The 26,243-nt window shown below is 49.8% G+C and overlaps 1 protein-coding gene across 4 annotated transcripts in view; it reads right to left on the reverse strand.

Moving 5' to 3' along the window:
- Positions 1–2,595: 2,595 nt before the first annotated feature.
- Positions 2,596–26,243, reverse strand: part of SLC25A37 (solute carrier family 25 member 37) — a 36,183-nt gene continuing 12,535 nt past the window's right edge. The window contains exons 2-4 of one of the 4 annotated variants that reach the window (XM_040966445.1): positions 9,025–9,253; positions 6,980–7,036; positions 2,596–4,748 (exon numbers count right to left, since the gene is read on the reverse strand). In XM_040966445.1, coding sequence (XP_040822379.1) covers positions 4,228–4,748; positions 6,980–7,036; positions 9,025–9,253 — 807 coding nt within the window. In that variant the 3' untranslated portion in view covers positions 2,596–4,227. Of the gene's footprint in view, positions 4,749–6,979; positions 7,037–8,400; positions 9,000–9,024; positions 9,254–26,243 lie in introns of those variants that run through there. The other 3 variants (XM_040966447.1, XM_040966446.1, XM_040966448.1) reach the window with 3 other exon arrangements.

Here is a 26,243-nt window from a genome sequence, read left to right on the forward strand (position 1 = left end):
CTTGGTAAAGCAGAAGCCTTGATTTAAAAGTTCTTGCAAAATACTGTGGTGCAAATATGCTCACTTATGCCATAATTTCAAGGTACCAACATGACCCTACTACATGCAAAGTTAGGAAGAAATACACCCCATGTGCATTAGGGAGTTGGCTCAAGGCCAGCTCCAGGACACCACTGGCTGGGGAGAAAGTGGTAAAAAGGGCAAGACAGCTGTCTCCTAAACCTGGGTGTCTGTGCTTCCACAACAGCCTTCACTACCATCTTGAGATCAGGATTTCATTACTATTAGTCTGTTGTGCCTCCGTGTTATCCTCCATCAGGGCAGGGATAACATCCTGCACTTCACCCTCTGGCCCACAGCACTGGTATGATGTCCTGGTCTTAGTCAACACCTTGGATGTGCATGACTGATTTCCTGGGATATGGAAAGGACGTGTACGTTGGATGGAAATGAATGCACTAAGAACAGGTTGTGCTTGGCATTAACCCCAGGTGGGTGGAAGCAACCATGTGTCATTAGTGAATTTTTTGATAGCATAGGGTTGACTGCTGCTAAAAGGACAAACGATTGCATCTATCTATCTCCAGTCCTCTATACTAACCAGTCCCTTGTCCTACCTCTCTGGTCATGCTCAGGCCTGATCTCCATTCTGCACACTCGCTAAGGGTTTCAGTGGTCATGACAGAACCAGGTATTCTCATCTTCAAAACTGTGGGAGAATTGGACCATCCTGGCATACCATATGAGCACTGGTTCCAGTCCCAGTTTCTTCATTTCCAATCCAGCTCCCTGCTAATATGACTAGATCGATCAAGGGCTTGGGTCCTGGCACCCAAGTGGCAGGTCCAGAAGAGACTCTTGGCTCAAGATCAGCAGTTGGAAGATCCTCTCTCTGTAACCCTGCCTCTTAGATACACGTATATGCTTTTTTTAATTTTCAGGAAGGCTTGAAAGTTATCTCTCATTCATCATAGGGTCTGGTGAAGAAAAGGTGATGTTCTTTGTCTTAAGCCATGATATTAAAGAAGCATGAACTTTAATCCTTCAGAGCCTTCCCCAATGCAAGATGTTCCTGACTAAGCCTATGCACAGACCAGAGACAGGAAACAGGAATGGAAACTCTAGGCCCTACGTCCTGGGGAACCATGCACAGCCTGCCACACGGCCTCCTTTTACAAGAATAAAGGCAACATCGAAAGAGCTGGAACTGGAAGAGAGGGGAATTGGGAAGCAGGACTTATCCACAGCTCAACCTCCTGTCCTGCTAGAGACTTGAACTTTGGGATACCTTCATCTTTTGACCACATGTCCTCACATGTGTTCAGACTCAAAGTGCATACACACTCCACCAGAAGAGCCGACAACGCTGCAAAGATCAATGCTTTATTTTCTCTAGCTCCAGTGTTACAACTGTAGCAGCAAACCAGAAACATCCTCACACCATAATCATACCTTTGCTCTCTTCTTCAGAGAGCTGGCAGCAATGGAGGCACATAAATAAGTTTTCCTACAGGCAGATAAAAGACATTTCAGAAATCACACACCGGCTCCTTACCACACTGTGCATCTTGCAGAAGACAGCAATACATTAGTATTTGGCAGAATCAACCTTAAATAAAGTCAAATAAACCCTCCTGGCATACCAAGGTGTTAGACATACAGCCTTGGAGGACTCTGGAGGATTGCAATTGGACTAAGACGTCATAGAAGAGAGAGGAACCACACATAGAACACAGGCCAGCAATAGCTAGATTCAATACAAAATGAAGAAAAAAGTCACAAGCTGAAAATCTGTTCCATTCTTTATTCCAAAACAAAACTGATGTGCACGTGGTTGAATTTCAAATTGTGGTCTGGGAAAAAGACCTAATGTACACACATACACACACACACACACACACACACACACACACACACACACACACGTAATGCAGACCTTATGTTGAAGTGGAATTGCCTGGCTGGCTACAGAAGTCACTCCAAAGACATTCACCCATTAAGTCCATGCCCTGAAATGAAGCTGGTCACGGGGTGGGGGTGGGGGGTTATAGAGGGGATGGGTGGTGATATTATTTTCCTGTTGAGCAACAAGTCTGCAATCTGAAAGAAGCAACACTACCACTGGCAAAGCTAAGGGCAACAGCAGAAAATTAAAGCCCAGCAGTTAATACCTGCATCTGTTAAGTGCAGCACAATTTTTCATGCTGAGACAGATACATTACCCACCAACCTGATGACCACTGGGCAGGACAGACAGGTGGCTGCCCCCCAGGTGAGCCATTCTGGAATGAGAGTACCAGGCCCAGACCTTGCACCTCTGAAATGCAGTCCTATCTCTCCCTCTGGCATCCCACCATCAGGAGAGGCAAAATCCTATAGGAAACCAGGAGTAGTTCAGTAGTGTGGCATACCTTAAGAGGACTTAACGAAGGCGAAAAAGGAATAATTACCTTAGGATTTGATTTTAATGTGACTTTAGAATTGGGCTTTCCCCTCCTAACCCAAGGCAAGTCACACAGTAAATAGTGGCGGTGGCGGCATGGGCACCATATGCTTTCTGCACCCAGATGTGGGACAGAAGCAGGCTGCTCTCAGTCCCCAGAAAGGATGGGTCAGCAGCTAAGCCTTGCTGCCCAAGGAAGGTTCTGTTCACTGGGCACAGGAAGGAGGAACCTGATGTAGCTCTCCCTGATCTGGAAAAAGAAGCCAACTACTTCATCCTAAAAACCCAAAGCTGTTGAGATAACAAAAACAAAAAACTACATGGGGCAACAGATCCTGAGATGAAATTCTCCAAGGGCAGCCCCAGTTCCTCCTAGGCAGTCACACCATCCAAAAGAGCCTAGGCCAGGGCCTCCCCAGAGAGATGCAGCCCAAGGGTAGATGACTGCTGTGGTGACAGACAAGGACCGATCCCACCAAACCATGCACATGTGCTGATTTTTAAAGACAGGCGCTGAGGAGTGCCAAGGGAAAATTGAAGCCATCCAATCCTGATGGTGGTCAAGCGCAGGGCCCTGACTAGAGGGCCTGGCTCTGTCACTAGGCAGAGAATTGGCTCTGCTGGGGGAATGAATGCTAGGAGAAGAGTAGCAGGTAGCCAAATGCCAGACGTAGACTGCTGCTGTGTCAATACACACACTTAGACCAAGCTTCCTGATATCTCTGAATTAGAAGGGTGATGCAGACCAGGTCCTAGAATAAAGAGGGAATTTAACTCGATTACCTGCTGAATGGGTAGTCAAATGTTGCCCAATCAAAGGCTTCTCAGTGCTGACCAAGGGCAGCTGACACTTGTAACTCACAGTGAGCTGGGCGAGAGGTCTCCGCTGCCCTCACCCTCCCAGGGCCCACCATTTTACATTCTGGGCAGTCCCACGGACTAGCACGTGTGCATACACCACGAGAAAACACCTAAGAGCCTGCTCTTTGGTCCAGGGCATTTAGAAGGAAAGAGAAGAGCACATCCAGGTGACTGGACAAAAGGAAACAGCTGCAGCTGCAAGTCATACAACATTTATATATATATATAACGTACCTTTCTTCAACCTCACAAACAGAAAACTCCAAATACAAACTTATTATTTTACATTCAAGTGAAATTTCCATTAGCAGGGGCCAAACACAACTCGGGACCACACGCACCAACTTCTTCCATGGGTGCCCTTTCAGGCACGTAGCCCGGCGTTAGAAGTCAGCCCTCTTATTTTCTCCCACAGCTGTCACACTATCTGTGGTCACTCACAAGCACACACACACAAATTCAAAAACACCTAGGTAGAAAAATAAAGGATAAACATTATCCATCTATTTTAGACTGTGTAATGGAACTTTTATATACATAAAAACTTTTGTTTCCTTTAATGGTTTTTAGTCACTGTGTCTTTTCTCCCCTTCCTCTGGGATCTAAGGATGTAGGAAGGAGACTGCTACAGTGAAGCAGCAAAGCTACATTTCTGGCCTGGGGGAGGAAGAGACAAAGCCATTCCTCACTCCCCTCCCCTCTCCAACCTTTCCTGTCTACCAGCGCCACCACCTCAGATGCCCCTGTGGACGGCCTTCCGGTTAGCGGCTGCCTCGTCTTCCACGCTTTCTAAGGCGTTGGAGGGCTCGGAAGGCCCATGGGGAGCGCCTGCAGAAAGAATCTGGGTGTTGAAGAGGCGGGAACAGAAGCAGCAGGATTTGGAGAATCCAAGATTCTGGAATCCCTTCCCATAGCCTATCCCTTTAGAATGGAGTTCGACTGTCCAGCTGGTGCTTCGTGAGGATGTACTTGAAGAACTCATAGACGGACCAGGAGATGGCTGTGGAGGGCATCTGGTAGATGACACGGGCCTGGATGCCCTTGAAGTAGCCAGCCAGGCCGTTGAGCTGGTACACCGTCCGGAAGGCATTAGCCATGCCTGATAGCCGGCCGCTGACGTTGGCCAAGGAGAGTGCCATGTTCTCCTGGGTGTTGAGGAGGGTTTTACAGACGTCCAGTGGGGTGGTGGCGGCCGCAGCCAGGGCCCCGGCCAGCCCACCTGAGATGATGTGGGACTGCGGGTTGTAGCCCCGGTGAGGGTTGACCTGCTCCTGCAGGAACTCGTAGGTGATGAAATGGATAGACTGGAAGGGAATGTTCATGGTCAGCTGCGTGGTGTAACTCCGGTAGAAGGCCCCCAACCCCTCGGTCCTCCACACCGTCCGGACGCAGCTGAGGGCTGACCGGTGCTGTGAGTTGTACATCTGCATGCGCTGCTTCACAACTGGTGTTGGCGCGTGGGGCAGGCAGTGGGCAGTTGGGTGGGTTTAGTCACACCCCAGGTAGGAATGCAACGGGAAGCCAAGCCATAAAGAGAAACAAGCACGTTAGACACACTGGTAAGACGTCACCAAGAGCAAGCACACACAAGCCCCAGCCCAAGAGCCTCCACGGAAGGATTGGCTCTGAGCGGTCCCACTGGGCAACTGCAGCTTCACCTCCAGTGCCCAGGGCCAGGAAGGTGGCTACTCTTTCAGTGGCTCCTGCCAGACACACGTCAGGTGGCTTTTCAAAGTAGGCAGCCATTTCACACTTACCCACACGCTGGCTGCTCCTTGCAGCTGCCTTCAGCACCAACCGACAAACTGGACCCCTGTGCCTATGGGGCTTGCCCTGGCTGACCTCCATTCTTCACACATCATCACTACACTCCCTCCAAGGTCTTCACCCCAGAGGGTGAGCAGACACTAAATGACGACTGTCCAAATTCAGTGGCAATGTCCAAGGCAGACCCTGACTTCTCTAACTCACAACAACCATTAGAGTTCACTAGCCAGCAGACAAATGGCAGCTAACTGTGGTCCCTGGGCTTGGAGTTATCTTGGTGTCCAAGCTTGCCAAGTGAACAGCCATGATGTATTTTGCTTTTCAGATAAATAGCTTTTTTGTTTTTCTCCTCTAGGAAGCATTAAAAAAAAAAACCTGCATGGTTAACATGAACTGACAGGTCAATGAGCACAGGTCAATCACATATGGAAGAACCCACGCCACATCCAGGTGGCTTTCTCTAGCAGACAGTCCTGCATCAGGGGTTCTACTAACTTCAGAGGGGGAATATGGCAGGGGAGGAGGGTAGGGATTATGTATCTACCAAATTCAGATTAACTATTTTTCTTGTCATTAGTCCCTAAAAATATAGCGTAATAGCACTATGTATACAGCATGTATATGCTATTAGGTCTTGCAAGTAATCCAGAAGGATGCCATTTAATGTATGGAACTTAAGCAACCACAGTGATACAGAAACCAAATCCCAAGATACCAAGCCACCGCCTTCCTGCAGGGGATTCCTACCCTCTATGTAATACCTAAAAACATCTTTCCTGGTACCAAAGCACTCTGCCTTAAAGTCATGAGGACAGGTAAATTTACTTAACAAAGCCACAGACTCCTAAGAAAGATAACAAGACATCTGAGTTCTCTACTTTCTAAATAAAAAGTGAAAAACGTGTGAGATTCTAACACATCAGACTATAAACTATATAGAAACCACCACAAAGGAACAGGTGCCTCTGCCTGTCCATCTAGTAAACCTCAGGATCCAGGACTGAAAAACACTCCATACTGCACTTCCCAGTGTAGCCCATCAGGGCCCCGAAGGGCACAATGAGTTTTCTGCTTGCTGGGACAGAGGCAGCTGAGAGCCATTCGGAGCTTCTAAGCTTAAAAAACAAGAACAAACCTAACATACCACAGTTATAATGTTGAAACTTAGTTTTTTCTGATTCCCGCTTCTGGCAACCCGATGGGGGAAATGGCGTGGAGAGTGAGCCACAGAGAGCAGGACGGTTGGCAAGTAATTCAGTCCCAAGTCCCACACCATCTCAATCTTCAGAGCTCATTCAGGTAAGGAAGCTCAGACACAGAAACAACACACAGAACCAAAGTGTGTGCAGCTTTCTGGGCTGGATACGCGTCCCAGTCCAAAGGGGAAGAGACAACAATGTGGGGAACACAAGGCCCCAGGGTGAACTGTTGAAGCAGAATGACGGTTTCACAGGAAGTTCAATCCCTACATTTGTCCATACTTTAAATTCTAATGAATAAAAAATAAACACAAACTCTAATAATGGTGTCTGGTGGATTCTCCCTTAAGATTGCTCAGCAAGGCCCAGGGGTGTGTGTGTGTGTGTGTGTGTGTGTGTGTGTGTGTGTGTGTAATTCAATCACCCAACCACGACAGTTAGCCTAACACCTTCCATGAAGCTGCCTGGCAGTCTGTGGACCACAATCGATTAACTAGTTCTGTTGACAAACACAGGAAGATCATAAACCTCACATACTCAAGGTCCCTCGGGCGGCTTTCAGCAATGTCACACAGAATTCAAGCCTCCTGTTGGCTCTGCCTGGGAACCAGGAGTCCCTCGCCCACCTCGGCCCTCCCGTCCACACTCCTTTCCTCTTGTCCCTCTACACATCCCCTCCTGGCCCCTCCCTGGGACCATGGGACATTACCTTCTGCTGGATTCATTACAGCATCGTGGAGCAGGGTGGCCATACTCCCAGCTATCCCTGCAAAACAAACTCCAGAAAATTACCCTCTGGCACTGGGTGTTCTGAGGAAGACCCTGGAAGCTAAAAGCAGGAGGAGCTGTGGACTCGGCTTATAAACTGCACATTTCACTGCCAGCTACACCTCGAGGATCACTGCTGCTTGGAACCTCAAGTGACTGGGGGAAGGTTGACATACAGGGCTTTCATTCCGTAGAAACCGCTTTGGGTTTCTAGTAGTCAACCTTGGGCACAGACCAGAGCTGCTAAAGCCGGAGGCTATCCAGAAAGCACACCTGATGGCTTTATCCGCTGTCTAGATCTTCATTGCGTTTACCCTCACCTTTGTCTACAGATTAACTCACTCTGCCCTTAAGCAGAGGAGATCAAACGGGTTAATATCCTGTAGAGCCTTGGGGGGTGGTGGGGGGGAGAACAGAAGAGGTATCTCCAAGAACATTCTGTAGTTAAAATCCAGGCACTTTTTAGGAAAATAGCCAAGAGAAGTCAAGAACTACTGATTTCCAGGGTACATTTGCCATAGCTGTGAGGGCCCACACAGGTGATGGCCCGTTTTCTTGTGGACCTTGTCTGGCCTAGCTTCAAGAACCAAGGACTCCAAAAGCCTCAGTCAGGCCTGGGATTTTTGCTTTTGGCTTTGCATTTCCGCCCTTTCTGGTGACACTGCCTGGTAATTAAAATGTCCACTGGAAGATGGATGGGTTGCCAGGAGAACTGCAGAAAAAGCAGGCAACAGTCCCTCTCCACCCCCACCCCTCACTCCAGCACCCTCTACCCCAATCCCACCCCACCACACTTGTCATTATTCCCAGAAAGGCAAAAACACAACCACAGCCTCCACCACGAAGCTGCAGCAACAGCCCAGGGCAAGACTTGGCACCAACTGGCTCCTGCCAGCCCCCCATCAGAGGTGCCTCACTATTACATAAGGCAGTTTTGGCTAAAGCAGAACCCCAGTGTCACAGACTCAGGGCACCGCAGAGCATGGCGTGGCTCACTTAGTGAACATCTTTGTACATGCTACAAATTTCCAAATGGCCAAGGTTGGTGACAACAGGAGTGACATAAGTTCTGAGCAGAACAAAAAAAAAAGAAGGAACACCATGATGGCTTGGTCACGGGTGTCCCTCTGTTGTTAAACGAGTTTTCTCAAAAGGAGGACATTTTGTGCTGTTATCTATAGTCCCAATTCCATACCCACCCAAATAACTAAAAAGCCACTGGATGCCAAGGCCACCCCACCCCCAGGAACCACAAGCACCCGGCCTGGCCTGGTGAAACACGCCTTATGTAAGAGCTGTCGCCCTCCACAACCCCCCACCCACTTCTCTCCCTCCAAACAACAAAACGACTTCAGCCCTTGCTTGCAGAGAGGTGAGAGACGAGACTGAGACACACGGAAGAGAATGGGGGCAAGATTCCCAGATCTTAAAGCGGGCAAGGCCTTCTGCACTGGCGCAAGTCCTTTGTCAGCCATAAAACTTCTTGACCTTTTAAAGTTTAGTTAGATCTTGGCGTTGTAGAGACCTGTTGTGCCAGTTTTTAAATAGTCTCAAAGAAGCTGTCCCGATCACTGTCTGTTTTTTGTTTTTTGAATCCAGTATTCAAAAGCTGTGTTTCTATTTGTTTTGTGTGTTTTTCAGAGGTCTCAGCATTAATTGCCTTGGTGCGCATTAAAAAAAAAAAAAAAAAAACCCACACCACCACAACAACAATGACCAAAACACAGAAACACCTCTGTCACTGCTGTGCCTCCAACTTCAGAGAGTGAAGGATGGGCACAAGAACAACAACAACAAAAGTGTGTGTGTGCGTGTGTGTGTGTGTGCACGTGTGCGGGCGCACACACGGCTCTAGAGTTCCTTATTCATGAGCAAGCGTGCCGAAGTCGAGGCGCAAGGCTGCTGGGGCCACGGGGAGGAACAGCGCGGGGAAGGATGTGTTGAAGAAGAGAACTTTCTAACTCCAGACAAACGCTTTCAAAATACCGTTGGCTAGGTGGCTGTTTCCTTGGTGGTTGAAAACGTCATTTAAAGTCCTTTTCATGTTTTCATAGCAGGCAAAATACATGGCGTGGGCCGGCCCCGCACCCATCACCATCACGTTGAGGCCCCGCAAGGGCCTCCAGAAGCCTTCAGTCCGCATGATTTTCCTGAGGGCTCCGTAGATACTCGTGTACTGCGCTTTGGGATCCGGATTCAAACTCTGCATTCGCGTCTGCGGGAGAGTGGAAAGAGGAGACCAAACAGTGGGTTAGTGAGGACCCAGGGAGAGAGAGAAAACAGAGTGAGCACTCACCCACCCTTGTCCTCTTACAGAGGCCTCCCTGGCACCCCCTTCCACAGTACACACATTTTTGTAGATCCTATTATGTCCCCTAAAGGGGATTGGGGGAACAAGGAGCAGAATGTGCAGCAGGAACTCCCTATTATGCTTTGTTCTACAGCTTCTCATGAATCCCTGCACCTCTCAGATTAAGGGGACACTTGGGACTGGGTCAACAAGCAGCAACAAAGCGAAGCACAGGGAAACTCCGCACACAGAGGGCTAGACACACAGCAACAGAGTCCTCGCTCAGTACTCAAGGGCTGGTGCCAGGACATCGACAACATCAAGACCTGTGGGCGCCCCAGTCCTTTGCATAAAACGATGCAGTATTTGCATGTAACTTATATACATGTTATTTGCATATAACTTACATTGTGCTGTCCATTTACTTATTGAAAAAGAAGAGCAACAGATGGAGAGACATACAGTGAGAGAGAGAGAGAGAGAGAGAGAGAGAGAGAAGAAAGCGTTCCATCCACAGGTTCACTCCTCAAATGACAGCAACAGCCTGGGCTGGGCTGAATACAGGAGCCAGGACCTCAGTCTGGGTCTGCCATAACGGAGATAGGAAGGGGGACACTTGGACCATGATGTGCTGCCTCCCAGACACATTAGCAGGAAGGTAGGTCAGAAGCAGACACGGGACTTGATCCCATGCTTTCCAACATGAGAGATGTGTGTCCCCAGCAGCGGCTTTATCTACTGTGCACGACACCAGCCCCCTCCTGGTACTTTAAATGCAGCCTAGATGACCACACCTGACACAGTATAATGCTACATAGAGAACTGTTACACTGTACTGTGTAGAGAATACTAATAAGAAACACAAATTTATATGTTCAGTACAGATGTCATTTTTTAAAAAAGACTTTCAAGGCATGGCTGGTTAAATCCACAGATGCAGGACCTACAGGGAGACAGCTGGCTGGACTGTCACTGCAGTCACCTTTGCCCTCGTTTTAGAAAATATGCCACGTTGTAAACACTCCTGTTAAGTCCTTACCTGAAATCTGCCCAAAAACTCCAGCCCTCAGCAGCTACACACCAAAGACACATTGTCACAAGTCAGCATTCACACCTAAGGACTCCTGTCCCTTCATTTCTTCCCTGAAAAGTCTTATCCGAGGCAGGAGCTGGCTTTCCTCTTTTTTTATCCCTATCCCAGCACCCAAGGGGGACAGTCACTTGCATAGATGTGAAGGTACGGCGGTTAACTTCAGGTGTCAGAGAACTGATCAAACACATCAGCCTAGATGTTTCTGTGAAAGGATGTTTACAAAAAGATTTGTTCATTAGAAAAGAAGAGTGACAGAGTGAGATAAGAAAACTTTCATCCACTGATTTACTCCTGTATCAGGCATTTCATCAGAGGACACGACATGAGCAAACAAGACCAAGGACAAGAGAAGCAAGTGAAGGCACCAACCACAGGGTAGCTGAGTTGGGACACATGGTGCCTGAGTGGCTGTCAGCTGGGCCAATGGACGGGGACCCAACAGCAAGGCGCTCTCTCTCTGGGAAGGAGTAGGCCACACTTCCTTGGGAAGCTATAGAGGTTCTCTAGTAGTGCTTGAAATTGTTCAAGTTCTAGAGCAAAAAATGTTTCACACTGCGCTTGCCTTTTTCTTCTAATTGCCCCTGATTAAAAAAAAAAAAAAAAAAGCGGGCCATAACTCACCATAACTCAGGACCATATGGTGGTGAAGAACACCCAGGCTTTGGCATCAAAGAGAGTTGGCCCATCACGCTTGGTGTGACCCTGAGCACACTGGTTAATTTTGTTGCGTTTGAGAAAAAGGGCACAGGATGACATGTGCTTCTCATCCCCACCGTGGGCCACAGGCAAGGATGCATCTGGTGGCTCTGTGGAGGGGAGTCGCTGAGGCTCAACAGCATAGCTCCAGGCGCGCTGACCCACCACAGTCCGAGCCCCACAAACGCAAGTGCCCCGTCTGTCTTCCTCATGGCAAGTCTCCAATGCTAAGAAATACACACTAATCCTAGAGGCCTGACAAATATTTGTGGAATGAATGAATGAACAAACAAACGTGACTTCTGATACTAGCTGGGGTAAAGGGTGGAGTACTGTGTCTTAACTCTCCCTCTTCCACCAATGTGGGACAGCACTGCTCAGACCCACCTGTCCCGGCTGTCACCTGTCACCTAGACCTTTCCTATGATACAAACTTCACTGCTTCTCAAGCCTGGGTGTGAGCTGCCCAGCAACGGGCGGAGCTGAGGTAGCCTGTGGACAGGGCTGGCCCTTGCCAGTGCCCTTCCAGGGAAGAAATGCCCGCTGCAGCCCTTTTTGGGGGGAGACATGGGACTCTGTTTCAAGGGCTCCTTTGTTTTCTCCCCTGGGCAGGGCCCTACAAGGTTTACCTCTAGTTCAAGAGCCCCAGGAAAGTGGAGAGGAGAGTGAGGGGGTGGAGGAGGATGTGAGGAAGCACACAGAACCAGGAACTAGCTGCTGCACCCTGAGCTCGATGCTAGCTCCAACCGAGTGGCCTCATCAGGCATGGCCTCTCGTCTCCTTGGTGGGTCCCCAGTGTCCCTGGCTGGAACACGAAGCAGAGGATCAGAGCAGGGCGCATTATCAGAGCCACCCAGGAAACAATTAGAAAATACTCATCAATGGGTACTGCCCAAACCTGCTGCTTCAAACTGTTTCCATTTTGAATGTCCCAGATGATTCTGATCATCGCTCTGCCTGGCCCCTTCCCAGCTAAGCACTCATCCAGTGTGGGCAGTCATGGGTCCATCTCTGGCTCCAGGAGGTGGCAGGGGCTCCTAGAGAGGGTGGGAGGTGCAGAAGTGGGCAAAGCAGGAAGCAGTAGGGTTCACAGTCTGCCACTCTCAGGCCACTGATATTAATTCCAGCCCTGGGATCTTGAGGTGGTTCTCTAACCGTGGGGGTGTGGTGGCCAGCTTCTGGAATAATCCCCAAAGAGCCCTTAGGAAACATCTTGCATGGCTTGCAGTCATAATGCCTGTTTGCACCCACTCTTCCCATATGTAACATTACTAGCAGGGTCTCTCCATGCTCCTGAATGCCTGCTGTGGACGGGCGCCACACCATGTCTGACCCGTCCCTCCTATTCCTGAAACAGAAGAGGGGCAGCTGGCACAAACCAAAACCACCATTCCTGTAAGGAGAAGAAAAGGACAGCAGGTTGTCTCCACACCCTTGGAGACCTCAGGAGAGGCCTACTCCAATGGCACTCAGCTGGGGCAGAGGCAGCAGCAAGTGGCCCTAGAGCACAAAGGAAGGACTGCCATCCAATCCCTGCTGGGTCCACTGGCACCAGTGGCCAAAACCTCATCAGTCCTGCAGGTGCATCCATCTGCCACCTGCCTGTCCAGGGCACCCATTTGAGGTTGGGCCCCAGGACACCCAGGGGGAAATACAAGGACCATATCTATATTTAAGAGAAGGGCACAGCCTGACTAGGGTGCCTAAAAAAATGTGGGGGACAGGAGTGATGGAAACCACAGCCTCAGGGAAGAAGTCAGAGATAGGCAGGAAGAAGTGACAGCGGTGGCCAGAGCCAGACAATCACCACCTTAGTCTCTTGCTTTCCAATGACTGCCTCAGAAATACACGAGTGACAGTGGGGCACACTCTATCTGCCTGTGGACAGAGAAGGAGGAACAATTGGAGTGGGTAGAAGTGAGAGGAATGAAGGTATCAACAAAATGTGGTATTTCATTAATAATCCCTTTAGTGGCATACTAATCCATCTTACAAAAAGAAAGAAATTCTTCTTTTAAATTTATTTATTTTTTTAAAATATTTTAAAATGTTTTTATTTACAAAAGGAAGGAAATTCTAACACATGTAACATGAATGGACCTTGAAGACAGGGCACTGTGAGAAATAAGTCAGTCATAAAAAGGCAGATTGTGGTCCCTGGGATGCAGGCAAGCAAGTGGGGAGGTAGATGGCAGTACATGAGCTGGAATTTCTGCCAGCCTTGCCTAGTTACCTCAACCCCTTATCAGTCAATCCAATACACTCGCCTTCCCATGATGCGCCTCTGTCTCATCATGGACCAGGGATGAGGAGATGCCATAATGGTCACATGGAAATTAAACTCCATGTGGACAGCCATGAAAACCCAAAAAGCCTTACACAAGGCATACGAACACCCCACTCCACCCAGGCTTCACCCTCTGAGTCATGAAAGAGGCTGATAACTTGGGAGGAGCCCTTTCTCAGGCCTCCTTCCCGAGCAGGGCTCACCAGCCTTTTGTGGCAGGTGCATCTCCGTGTGGGGCAGCTCACACTCACATGTGCCTACGTTTTCTCTTGCTCTTACATCACACCTGCCCTCGCCTGGGCATCAAATGCTTCTGCTCTTTGTGAGGACAAACCCAGAACAAAGAGGAAGACACCCAGGTCCCCAACCCCCCCGAGCAGCCAGATTCATAGAGACAGATGTAGAACATGGGCTACCAGTGACGGGAAGTCAATGTTGAATGGGGACAGGGCTTTGGTTTTGCAAGATCAAGCGAGCTGAGGCAGGATGGGGTGACGATTGCACAATGAAAATGAATGAACTCCACAGTGCTGAAATACATGCTTAAAAGTGACTGCGGTGGCAAACTGGGTGACACATACTTTACCATGGTTTCTTTTTAACATTACCAAAGATGGGGAATGAGCATGGACAGGAGGGAAAAAGAAACGAATGAATCATGAAGAAAAGAAAGAGATTAAAAATAGCCACACATAGACACACACAGTGCAGACCCAGTTTTACAAATCACTTTCCTGTCTGGGTTTCGGTTCCTCCCAGTGGCCTCACTACGTGGTTCTCTTGCTTCCCTTGCAGTCCATTTCCATGGGTCTCTTTTAATGCTGGCCTCCTCACACAAGGTACATGAAAGGCTCCAAGAAATCAGCAGGAAAGAAACCTGTTAACCAGGTTTAACAGGGTACTTCCTAAGCTTCCCTCTTTGGTAAGAAGAGTCTTTCAGAACAACCAGTTACAACTCTGCAGAAACACACTTGGGAAAACACAGCTGTAGCCAAGGCCAACCCAAAGCCCAGAGCAGGTGAGCGTGGAGAGCATCCGGGGGTCTCCTGCCCATAAGCAGCCCCTTCACTTTCCCTGCAATAGCAGTCACAGGGTCCACAGCTGGCACACCCTGGGGGAAGCAGGGAGCCTTCCAGAGAGGGCTCTGCATGGTGCCAGCATCCCACCATGCTTTCCTGCCTGGCTGCAGTCCACTCTCCCAGGGGTAAGGAGGAGGCAGATGCTCTGGCCCAGAAATCAAGGCATCTGGATCCCAGTATGTGGCTCGAGCCAAGTCCCCTCCAGGCTAAGGGCTGTGACTCAATAGGTGGGCTCTGAGGCCATGAAACAGCTCTGTATCTTTACTGACTTGGCTCCACAAACTCCCAGGAAAGCCGGAATGGTGTGATAGGTCAGCCCCCAGCTCAGATTCTCCTCCTCCAGCTCACTGACCTGTTGTTTCTTTGAGGGGAGGAGGCAGAGTGGAAAATGTGTTTTCCGTCCCAGGGTGAGCTCTTCGGAATCACATAACCAGGGCCTGAAGGGAGGGAGCCAGCATGTGGCTCCACCCCTACCTCTTCAAAGGGGAAACAGGCTCCTAGAAGGAAAGTGACTTGTCTAAGATACAGTGGATAAGGACTCTAGGATCTGGGCTCAGAACTGAAAAAGACAAGGGGCTAAGCCTGGGACAGAGCATGCGCAGCTTGCTGCTGGGCACAGACAGGCTGGCCCAGCCCGGGTCCCTGCAGCCTCCAGCACCCGGCCACCGTCCTCCCTCCCTGACCCAGAGACAGCCCAGGAACCCCCAGCCTCTTCTCAGTTTCTTAAAACTAAAAAGTTTCCCCTGTTCCACAGGCAGGGGGCGTGTTTGGAATCTGGAGAACTCATTCTAACACTGGTGCTGTGCAGCGTTCCCACTTGGAGGCAGGCACAAGACAAGGGGGTAGCCTCTTGGTGCTCTGGGGCCTCTGAGGCCTTACTGCGAACTCAAGTCCCAGCGGGGCCAGGACCTGAGCTCCGGAAGGCTGCCCAGCAAGCTCTGTGCTCAACAAGCACTAAGAAAATGGCAAATCTCATTAGCCCTGCCCTCCGCTGTATGCTTCAGAACTAGAAATCAAATTGGTAAAGTTTAAGTCCATCCTATCTGCCAGCTGTGCCCAACAGTCACGAAATGCAATCACAAGTGACATGGGCTCAGGCTGGCAGGAACCAACTCCAACCCCTCCCTATTTTCCAGCCTCACCTCCCCCCAGTCCTCTAGTTGTATCCCATGCATTCATTCACTGCCTTCCTGCACTGCATATTGCAGACAGCACTCTTGAAACACCAGCTCCCATCAACTACCACACAGAACAGAAAGATAGGTTCAAGGAAGTCCCTTCTTCCCATGCAATATTTCCGCCTTACCCTGAAATATCATTGCCCAGGGGCCAGGAGGAAGGGACCTTGCTGGCACAATGCAACTGAGAGAGAACTGTCTTTCTAGAGTGAATCCACAATTACCATCAACACACTGCAAGGCCCTGCCTCACCCTAGGGAAGGCTCAGAAGGTGCACACTGCCAATGCACAGAAGACCCACAGCCCACAAGGAGGCTCTCAGAGCTCCCAGCTCCAATCAGGGAGCCAGCTCCCCTGCCAGGTTCACTCCAAAAAACACTCTCAGTGGGACTTTCCACACCCTGGCCCTTGAGAAATCACATCAAAGTCCGCAGTGACACACCACAACACCAACCTGCACTATTCCTATGCATCCATTAGCCAGTGCTGCAGTGACACCAAAAACCCTCTATGACTACCAAAACATTCACAGTTTTCAGAAACACAATTATGTTCATTCAGTGTTCAAGATTCCAAATCACATCCTTTTCCTCTTTTTTTTTAAACATCTTCCAAGTGGGCAAAAATATATAAACAGAGAAGAAACTTCTGTTCATAGCATGTACACATTTGCATATACATATGTATGTATATTTAATCAAAAGGATTCAATCCTCTTCAAGGTTAGAAGTCAGCAAGAGGAAAACAACTCCCCTACAGATCAGTTACCCTCTCTCCCTCCCTCCAGAAAAAAAGGATGCTGGGACAGGTCTCAGGGTCCAGTAGATTAACCTTTCACTTGAAACTCCAGCATCCCACAGCAGAGTACCAGTTCCAGTCCCAGCTACTTCACATTTGATCTACCTCTGGGCTAATGTGCCTGGGGGAATGCAGCAGAATATGGTTCAAGTACTCAGGCCCCTGCCACCCATGTGGGAGACCCAGATGGAGTTCCCAGCTCCAGGCTGTGGTCAGGCCCAGCCCTGGCTGCTGTGGCCATTTGAGAAGTGAACCATAAACGGTCTGTCTGTCTGTCTCTCCCTCTCTCTTTGCTTTCTAACTAACAACAGATGATGCTGTAGGATGATCACACATTAGTACTCCATGTAGGGTGCAGGACAAAGGGAGTTTCAGGCACACAGGTTCTAAAGCTCATTTTGAAAATCCCTGCTGAGGACCACTGCTTCAATTATATTCAGCTTGATGGAAAACCATCCAGGAAAGGCAGAGACAAAGCATCCAGCAGAATCCTGCACATAGCCCAGACCTCACTCCACGTTCAGGTCCAACTGTTGTTAGGGATGGTAGGGTGGTGGGTGGCGGTGGTTCACACAGGGGAGACCAAACCATAAAGCCCAAGTCCCCTGGAGGTTCCAATGGCCAGCAGGCTCACATTTAGCTCATTCATCCTATAGATGAACCTGTTGCTGTGAAAGGCCAGCCTAGACCATCATCATTTACGCCACCCAACAGTCAGACTCTAGACATGATCCAGAAACAGCAGAGCTCCTGGGATGCTGCTACAGTTTAAGATGGTCTGAGGGTATCCTCAAAGGTTCGTGGTGCAGACTCCGTCTCCAAAGGAGAGCTGTTCATGGGAGTGAAGCCTTCAACAGGGAGGGCCTAACAGAAGGTCAGAAGGTCTTAAGATCCCTGGGGGCATCACCCTAAAGGGGTTCATGCTAGTCTTTCAGAGTGAGCTGTTAGAAAGGAGCAACGCTGCCTCCAGGAAGTTTCAGCTTCCTGGTCCCCAAGGGATCTTCTGCTACTCACCTGCACTCCCATCACTGTGATGTCATCCAACATTGTGATGCCACCAACAGGGCCTTTGCCAGACAAACCACAGATGGGGCTGCCTAATTTTAGATTTTCAGCCTCCAAAATTGTGAGCTGAATAAAATTCCTTTTTTATAAAATAAAGTAGCCAACTTCAGGTACTTTTAGACACAGAAAACAGACTAAGATGGGCATGTTTTGGGAGGCAATGCCATTCCTTAGGGCCACAGGACTAAATGAAATTCCCTTCCACACATCAGGGAAGTAAAATTAATTCCATCCAAACAGAAAGGAAAAAAAAAAAAAAAGGCCCCTGACAAAAGCCTGCTTGTCCTTGGAGCAGGCCATGGTGGGAGTGGCACAGTTCAAGGAACCAGTCCCAGATGACGGCCTGGGAGTGAATGGCTAGTAGTGGGATCTTTGAGCTGCACCTGGCAAGAGCAATGGTAGGTCAAGTTGTCCCTTCTCTACTATCTTTTTTCTTTTTTTTTTTAATAGATGCATATATTACTTAGATTGAAAAAAAAATGGGGGCATGCAGAGAGTACTTTTGGATGAGGGAGATGTGAACAAGCTGGTACACTCAGGAAAAAAGACCAGGCAGTTGGAGGGTATGGCATACAAGGGAATGCGGCAGTCAGGTGTTGGTCGGAAAGGCAGTGTCAGACTTAGGAGAGCGGCTGGAACGTTAGATGGTCAATAAATATTTGCTAGAAGAAAGACAGGTTGGGGCTAGACTGAAGGAGGTTGTGAATACCTCCACTGGAAGTTTGGAATGCACAGTCAGGTGTTTTCCAAGGTTACAAATCACAAGTGACAGTGACAGGCTGTGAGCTATGCAAAGCCCCACACAAGAAGATGGATGGTCTCACCTAGTGCAGGCTAAAGCAGCAGGAGTCCTCCCTATGGGCCATCACTTGGGCTGTCCCTCCCTCCAAAACCATAGCCACCTGAAGGCCAAGGTAATATCGCATACTGATCTGACCTCTCTACATGCCACCCTGGGCAGCACTCACCTCCTGGCCTCTGGCTCCAAGGGTGCCATTTCCCATTCCTTGACCTCAGGGGCTAGACCTGGTCTCCTCACCTTTAGAAAAGCCTCTAGCAAGAGGGAGGGACAGATGAAGGAATCCAGCCTGGCCCACGCCCAGGACATAATCAAAACACCCCTTATGGCCTCTTCACTCTAAAGGATAAAATGGTCCTTGTCCTCCACGTGGGGTAAATTCCCAGGATTCCAGGTAACAGGGCTGGTATGTCACTGGTGCAATGAATGACCTCAGTAAGGAGACAGAGAAAAGGTTGGGTCAGAAGCCTGTGGTACCTTCCCATCACTCCTACCCACCTGCTCTGTTCTGGTAAGAGGAACGGGGAGCCATGTCACACATTCTAGTCCAACATCTGACAAGACAGACCATGTGGCCTTGGGTAAATCAATTCTCTGAGCCCTTAATGCGTCTACTTATAATTAACAATGCAAACAGTAGTATTAGCCAGCGGCTAACCACCCTCACTGTACAAATGAGGAAACTGGGCCACAGAGGAGCTCTGACTTGCTCCAGGAGTCAGAAAGCGCAGAGGGGGGCTCCAGACTGGGCTGGGAACCACTAGTCTACCCTAACTCTCCTGAAAGTGGGAGCACTGAGAAAAGACAGGTGATCTGTGACGTCAACATGCTCTGCCTCTGTGACTGTGCTGGGTCATGTGCACGCCACTTCCCATGTGCCCAACGTTGTCCAACCTCAGGGAAGAGGGAACAGCCCAGGTCCAGTCTACAGTCCGTGTGGGTAAAGGCACGGCCACAAGCCCAAGCCTGCAGAGGTCACGCAGCTTCAGTCATTCCCACAACCCTACCAGCTTTGCCACTTGCAGCAAATGGGACTGGACAGTAGCGGCTGGTTCAACACAAACTCATTCTCCCTCCCAAAGAAAGCTAGAACCATTTGTTCACCAGGGTCAGGGTGGGGGGCAGAAGGGTTACTCTGGTGCCCCCCTTGGTGTTCAAAGGCTGAAGCTTATGTTCATTGGAATATCCCAATAATTGTGCAGGCCCACTGCAAGTAAACTGGGCTACATAGGACTTACAATGACTCAGTGCGCTTTTCTGAAGTACTGGGCTTATAAACACCCCCACACAAGTAAGGACAAGATGTCAGAGGGGAGCCAGCAAAATCTCGGCCTCCAGAGAATTCTGCTTTCCTGGAATACAGGGAAACATACTCCAGCCTCACGGTGACCCACTGAGGAATGAGTTCCAGGCAGGCATCTGCAGGGAGGTGCAATGGAGTGTATTGACCCATCCCAGAGCAGCACGTCTGGCTCTGTGAGCAAGCAGAGCAAACAGCCCAGGGGCCAGGGCCACGTCTGAACACTCCCCACACCAAGGCTCACACCTCTTTCCCCTCCTCTTGGCTCAGCTGCAGCAGCTCTCCAAACAGGCCTATCTGGCTCAAGGGCGCTCCCTGCAAGCTTTTGCTGAATTTCAGAATTCTGCTAGCCAGGAACCTCCCCACTTCTTGTTGCTAATGAAGCACCAGCTGTGTGAGTACCCAGGCTCCCAGAGCTGGTCTGTGATCATGCCTTCTTGCCCATCACACGCACAGAATCTCATGGACACTTCTTCCAGCCACTCCATGCTCAGGCATAAGCCCTGCCTCTCAAGACCTTCCATCCCAATCAGGGAAATGAGACCCCATGAGAAATCTAAGTGCTGCTGCAATGGGAGTAGGATGGGCCAAGGAGGAGGAAGGGAGCTTTGCCATGCAATGTCTTAGTGTAGTACTGGGCACAGGGCATGGGGCAGCAGGGAAAAATGGAGAGAGGGAGACAGTCCATCTATGTGCCCAACAATGAGCACAGAGCGCTTGCCCTCCGCAGGTACCATTATTAAGACCAGAAAGCACTAGGCTGTGTGACCTTATGCTAGCCACTTGAGGTCCCTGAGCATGTAGTTTGCTGCTCTGCAAATGGGGCTCCTATTAGCATCCACGTCCTAAAAAGTCTCTGTGAGGATGGAAGGAAATAATGCATGCAAAGCCTTTGCAGAGCTTCTGGCAACCAGCCTGCCTAGTGCTTTTATTTCTGCCTCTTTTCTTTTTTCTTTCTTTTCTTTTGGATAAACAGCAAATTCCTAGAAAGATGGCATTTTTATTCTTTCTTGCATAAGATTCTCACTAGTGTTGAGGCGTATGCCCTCAGGGTCCAGCTCAGGTGCAAGCAGAAACCTGAACACTGCACACCAGTGACCACCTACTACTGCCCACTAGCACAGTGCTTTCCTTCCACCGCCCCTCTTAACAGAGGACGCACACAGGCCCAGAGGAGCCAAGGCACCTGCCCACGGTAGCTCCTATGGGACTCTGGCCCTCCCAATGCACCTGTCCTGGCTCTCCATTTCTCAATGCATAGACTGCTCTGCTTAATTTAATCTTGATTATGTAACAAAGGAAACTTAGAGCTAGCAGGGTGGGGGGAAAATCACTGCTATCAGCTTACACAGGCTCACAGAGGCTGAAACAAAAGTGCTCTGCAAAGCTCGCTCACCTGGTCAGGCTGCCTAGGCCAAGGACCATTCTGAGAGCCTCTGACAGACGCTGAAAGCCAGGCCAGGGCAAGAGTGAGATGAAGAGCCCCTGACATTTCTGCTGGGGTTGCTGTGGCCACACACGTCCCTGATTGAATGAGCTCACATTCCCCTCCAGCTCTGGAACTCTGGGCAATCATGGCACTTCTCTGAACATCAACTTCTACCTGCTAACATGGATTTCCAGCAGCCCATGGGCCCAAGTTCACTAGCTCAGCCGAACTCCACAGCACAATGCCTGAGTTCAAGTCTCACCTTCACTCTTCAGTCCAGCTTCCTGCCACTGGGGACTCTGGGAGGCAGCAGTGATGGCTCAAGTTCTTGGGACTCCTGCCACTCGTGGGGAGATAGGGTTGGAGGTCCTGGGTTTGGCCTAGCCCAGATCTGGCTGTGGCAACCATTTGGGGAGTGGACCAGTAGATGGAAGAGCGTCTGCTCACTCGCTCTCTTTTCACTCTGCCTTTCAAGTAAGTACATCTGTCTTTTTAAGTGTGATCTTGTATCTACAATGGAATGTCATATAGTCTTTAGAAGGGAATAAATTCTGACACGGTCCATAGAATGCACAAACTGTAAGGCCCTTCTGCTGAGCAAAATAAGACAGTTCAAAGATCATAGAGCTGCACAATTCCATGTGGAGGAGATACCCAAAAACAAGTTCATTGTGGAGACCAGACATAGAGTGGAAGTTCTCAGGGGCTAAGAAGAAAGGGCTAGGAAACTTTTTATTTAGGAGGCAGTGTTCTAGTTTTGTAAGGTGAAAGGACTTCTGAGACTAGCTAACAACAGGAAGGAGCTTAACGCTGTTGAACTATACGCTTTTAAAAAGATGCTTACCAAAATTTTTTAATTCTCATGCTCAACACAGCTCCTGCATCTCAGGGTGTAAAAATCACTGCACAATCACACAGCTCACTCCCTGAGGTTGCCTGTCATACCTGGGTGAGTAGGTCCTTTGATTTGTCTGATGTATAATGCAGGCAGGGGTCTCCAACACTCAGCAGAAGCCCCTGGGCATAGGAGCATCTGCTGCTGAAGGAAGCAACTGGGTGATCAGATGAGGGGTCATCTCAGATGGAAGTCAAAAGACTGACCTTTGACCCCAAGGACACTAAGCTTCTCCTAGGTTCTGCTGGCCTGGGCCACCCCAAATTCATCATCCTAGAAACCAGCTCCTCAACTACTCAGGCATGGAGCCAGCAAGCAACCTAGCTACATACGCATGTGTGAGAAAACAGGGTGAGAACTCTGAGGCTGGCATTAGCACCAGGGCAGGGCCATGCATGCCACAGGCGCCAGCTCTCCTGGACCCATGCTGGCAAGGCCAGGGAGATGGGCACTCAAAAATCACGTAACACCTCCCGAGGCAGGTGTGTCCCGCTGACTTCAGTGAGACAAACTTCCAGGCCCTTCATAGCAGCCATGCCTGTTGCTGCGTGCCCCATGATTAATAGCTTATTATCCACAGAAAATAAGTGGGGGTTTTCAAAGCTACACTGTGGCCATTGCTCATTCCCCTGTGCTTATAATCATGGCAGGTGCTGCGTCGGCACATCTGCCCTCATAAACGCTGCAGAGAATCAGCATGATGGATAGCAGAGCATCCCCTTTGTCACTCTGACACCAGGTATGGTTCCTTACTCCACAAGGCGCATGGCTCTGCAAATAATTGCAAGGATTCGGAGCTGAAACAAGTCTCACCTTCAGGCATAGCCAAAGTTGGTACTTGGAGCCCTCCGTGCTCTTTGATTGTTGTGCTTCTATGTCCAACTCAAACAGCAGCCAGTCACTGTCTGGGATCCACCCTAACAGGTAACCCCTAGGTAGTTTTTAAGCTATCCTGGGGGCTGAAAGGCTTGGTGGGAAACTTTGATCACCAGTAGGACATTTCATGGACACATATTTTCTCCTCAGAAAAAAACAAGATCAGGGATACTACTTAGCCAAAGCCATGGTGCAGGAGGGTTTCCAGAAGGGACAGAAAGGAATAGGCCCCAGGGATGACATCGCATCCCCAGAAGCAGAAGCGCTGGCTGGCAAAACCATAGGATCCTTCTGCCAAAAGCAGTGCATTCCCTACACCCTAAACTCTGAGTCATGGAGCCAAAGGAGATGCTGCTAGGAGAACAAACGCAGGGCACAGAACTTAGATCAGGGAGGGGTGCCTCAGAGAAAAGACCAGAGGCTGGGGAGAAAGTTACAAGAGTGAAGCTCAGGAGAAAGGTGCCTGGGCCACAGGGAATAGCGGACGCAGGGTGCACACAGGCCCTGAGAACCTGCCTGAGCACCAGGGGATGAGGTCTGTTCTGAAGCATGGACACAGGGGCAGGAAAAGGCCCTGCTTTGATGCCTGAATAGCACTGATCTGCAGAACATTCGGGAATGGAGGAGGAACCAGGAGACCAGTGCACCCTGTGGAACCTACCAGAAGTGCAAAACCCCATGCAGGGAGCCTCCCTCGGCTGCCGGCTGCCGTTCCCCCTGTAAATCCCCGAAATGCCCAGATCAGCTGTGCCACCCCCACCTAAACTGCTTGGCAACACTGGGTGACCTCTGGCCACGCTGGCTGACCCCTGGATGACTCAGCTTCCTGGTAGCTAACTTGTTAAAGGTCCCAGCAGGAAGCAGTCAGAGCGCTATAAACAGGGCCTTCCAGAAGCATCTACCATGCTTGTTTCCTTGGTTCCAGGGCAGGGCCGTGGCCATACAGTTGCTAGAACTGTCTGAATGAACAGTTTCTAGTCTTAAAGTGCTGCGGAGCAGACAAAATAAACTATCATTTCTAGCCAAGCAGTTGGGAATGCGAGGCGAGGGGGTGGGGAGGGAGTGTCCCCAGATGATTTATAGGCAGCTGGTTCCTCTCCCCGCTCGCTCACTCCGCATGCCCTGCAGGGTTCATTAAAGCCCTGCCTTCCTTCTGCATCTGTGTCTTACACCTCATGTCAGGACAGGGAACCCGAAAACTACACTTCCCCAGGGAATCAGGAATGGAAGCTGCAGACATAGAAATCTCCCCAGAGACCACGGAGTTTGAGTTGTTCTGCCATTCCACAGGTAAACAGACTGAGGTCCAGACAAGCTATATAAATTTTTGGGGGGTTACCTCAGTCAGTAGCCCTCCCCCATCATAGGAAGCTAAACTTAATTAGCCCTAAAATGGACACACAAATGTACATGTAATTGATGAGCATCAGATTGTCTCTGGCTTCTCCTTCCGCCCTCCACCCGCTGCTCTCTGTGACCAAGGCACACCACGAACAGCCTGTCTGGAGCTGACACAAGCTCTCCATGGCCCCACCAGAACCTTCCATTGCTTTCCATGTGAAGCTGCTTTTGGCAGAAGCCCAGCTTTGTGATATTTGGCTTGCAGGGTCTGAAAGAGAAGTCCAGAAACTTTCTTATGCTTGGATGATCAGAAAAGAAAAGACAACCTTGAAAGAGATGCCCAAGGGAACTGGAAAACAAGGATTTATTACCAAGGTCAACCCAAGTGTCACCAAGCTGACCTACCGCTCAGAACATGGTGGAGGGAACAGTGCTCATTCGGCAAGTCAATGGAACCTGCCACCACCCAGAGCTGGACCAACACGCATGTCACAAACAGGCAGTTCCAACTCTGCTTATCCTTGCAGATGCTGAAGATTTTCTTCTTTTTTTGGAAACAAAGTAGCTAAGTGTCATTCTAACTTGTCAGTATATTCCATGTGGTCATTATTTTGTGTTTTCCAATTAAAACACAAGATTCTTGAAAGCCTCATCGCTAAATATAAATCCTTAGTGATTTTCCCTAAGTAAGTTAATACCTCACATTTCCTGGCCTGCATATTAAATATAGGTCAATTAAAATTCAGATTTTGACTAAGAACATAGAATTCAAGAAAAGCAAAATGTCTTTAGCCACATCAAGACGGAGATTTCTAGCCTTAACCATTTTAAGGCTTCCAACACTTCCCCTGACAGCATTCCTCTGGGCAACAGCTCGGCCCTGTCCAGTGGCACTGGACAAGGCCCCCGCATGTCCTCCTCCAAACACCCAGCGAACAGATTGAGTAACAAAGGCCTGCTGTGCCAGGGGAATCTGCAGACACAAAAATACCGAGGTGGCACTGGGGTCAGCGAGTGTGGGCTGCCCTCCTGGAGACTTCCAGAAGTGGTGAGAGGCAGCCAGGAGCTTGCCTAAGCCTGGGCTAGATGGATGGGAGGAGGAAAGTGCAGGAGCACTGTGGGGCCCTCCAGTCTCCGGGACGAGATCAAGGCCAGCTGATGCAGCCCACCAGGCTTCTAGGGGAGGCTCACATTTGGAGAAGGCAAAAGCAGGAAGACGTGTCCAGCTCCCTGGCTGCCTTCCAATGGGGACAGAGAACCTGAGCGAACCCCAGAGCCACATGGCTTCCAGATTGTTCTTTCCTTTGAACTAAGCTATCACCTATAGGATTAAGTCGTGACCCCAGGCAGTAAAGGTCACTCAAGCAAACCTTAAACCTCCACACAGCACGTGAACACACATATTCCTCAGCCGCTTATCTGGGTGTTGCTCCTTACATGCAGAGATTACAAAGCAGTTAAGAGCAGAATCTCTTTTAGTAGGGCAGTTACTCGCCATCCTTCAACATTGTTTCCCTTCCCTCTGCTCGGGTCTCCGCCCACTCTGGGGTGAAGGTGTGCCTGAGAAGTCCCAGATAGGCAGTGGAACCCGGGGTAACCATCTCAGACAAGGGAGCAGCAGCAGAGAAGGGCTGCACAGCCCCCCCCCCCCCCAATGCCTGCGTCGTGCAGAGCCTGAGTCCCCACAGCTTGCTCAGCCAATCTGGCATCAGCAGGCTCAGAGCAGAACCCACAAGCAGAGAGATGATGGAGGACACGTGTTAGTGTGCTGAGGGTGGCCGGGCTCCCCGGACACAAGCCCTCTCATTCGGTGACACAGAGATACATGCAGCTTTGCTCTAATATCTCTGTCTCCTGCAGGACTAGATATGGATCAGGAGATATCAGCACCCTTTCCAAGCCCTCCGCCAGCGGAATAAGTCTGGCACATCTGGCCTCCTGCCATCGGGGCCCACTTAGGGAGAGTCCTGGGCCAAGCACAGCCTTCTGCCTTAGTACACAGGGTGGGAACCCCCAAGGACCCCACTCCATAATTAACAGGTTCTCCCAATGAAGGCAGAGGGACGAAGTCACAGCTC

The sequence above is a fragment of the Ochotona curzoniae genome, unplaced genomic scaffold, assembly GCF_017591425.1.
Source record: "Ochotona curzoniae isolate NIBS_2020 unplaced genomic scaffold, NIBS_Ocur_1.0 scaffold_4505, whole genome shotgun sequence".
In the NCBI taxonomy this organism is placed as follows: domain Eukaryota; kingdom Metazoa; phylum Chordata; class Mammalia; order Lagomorpha; family Ochotonidae; genus Ochotona; species Ochotona curzoniae.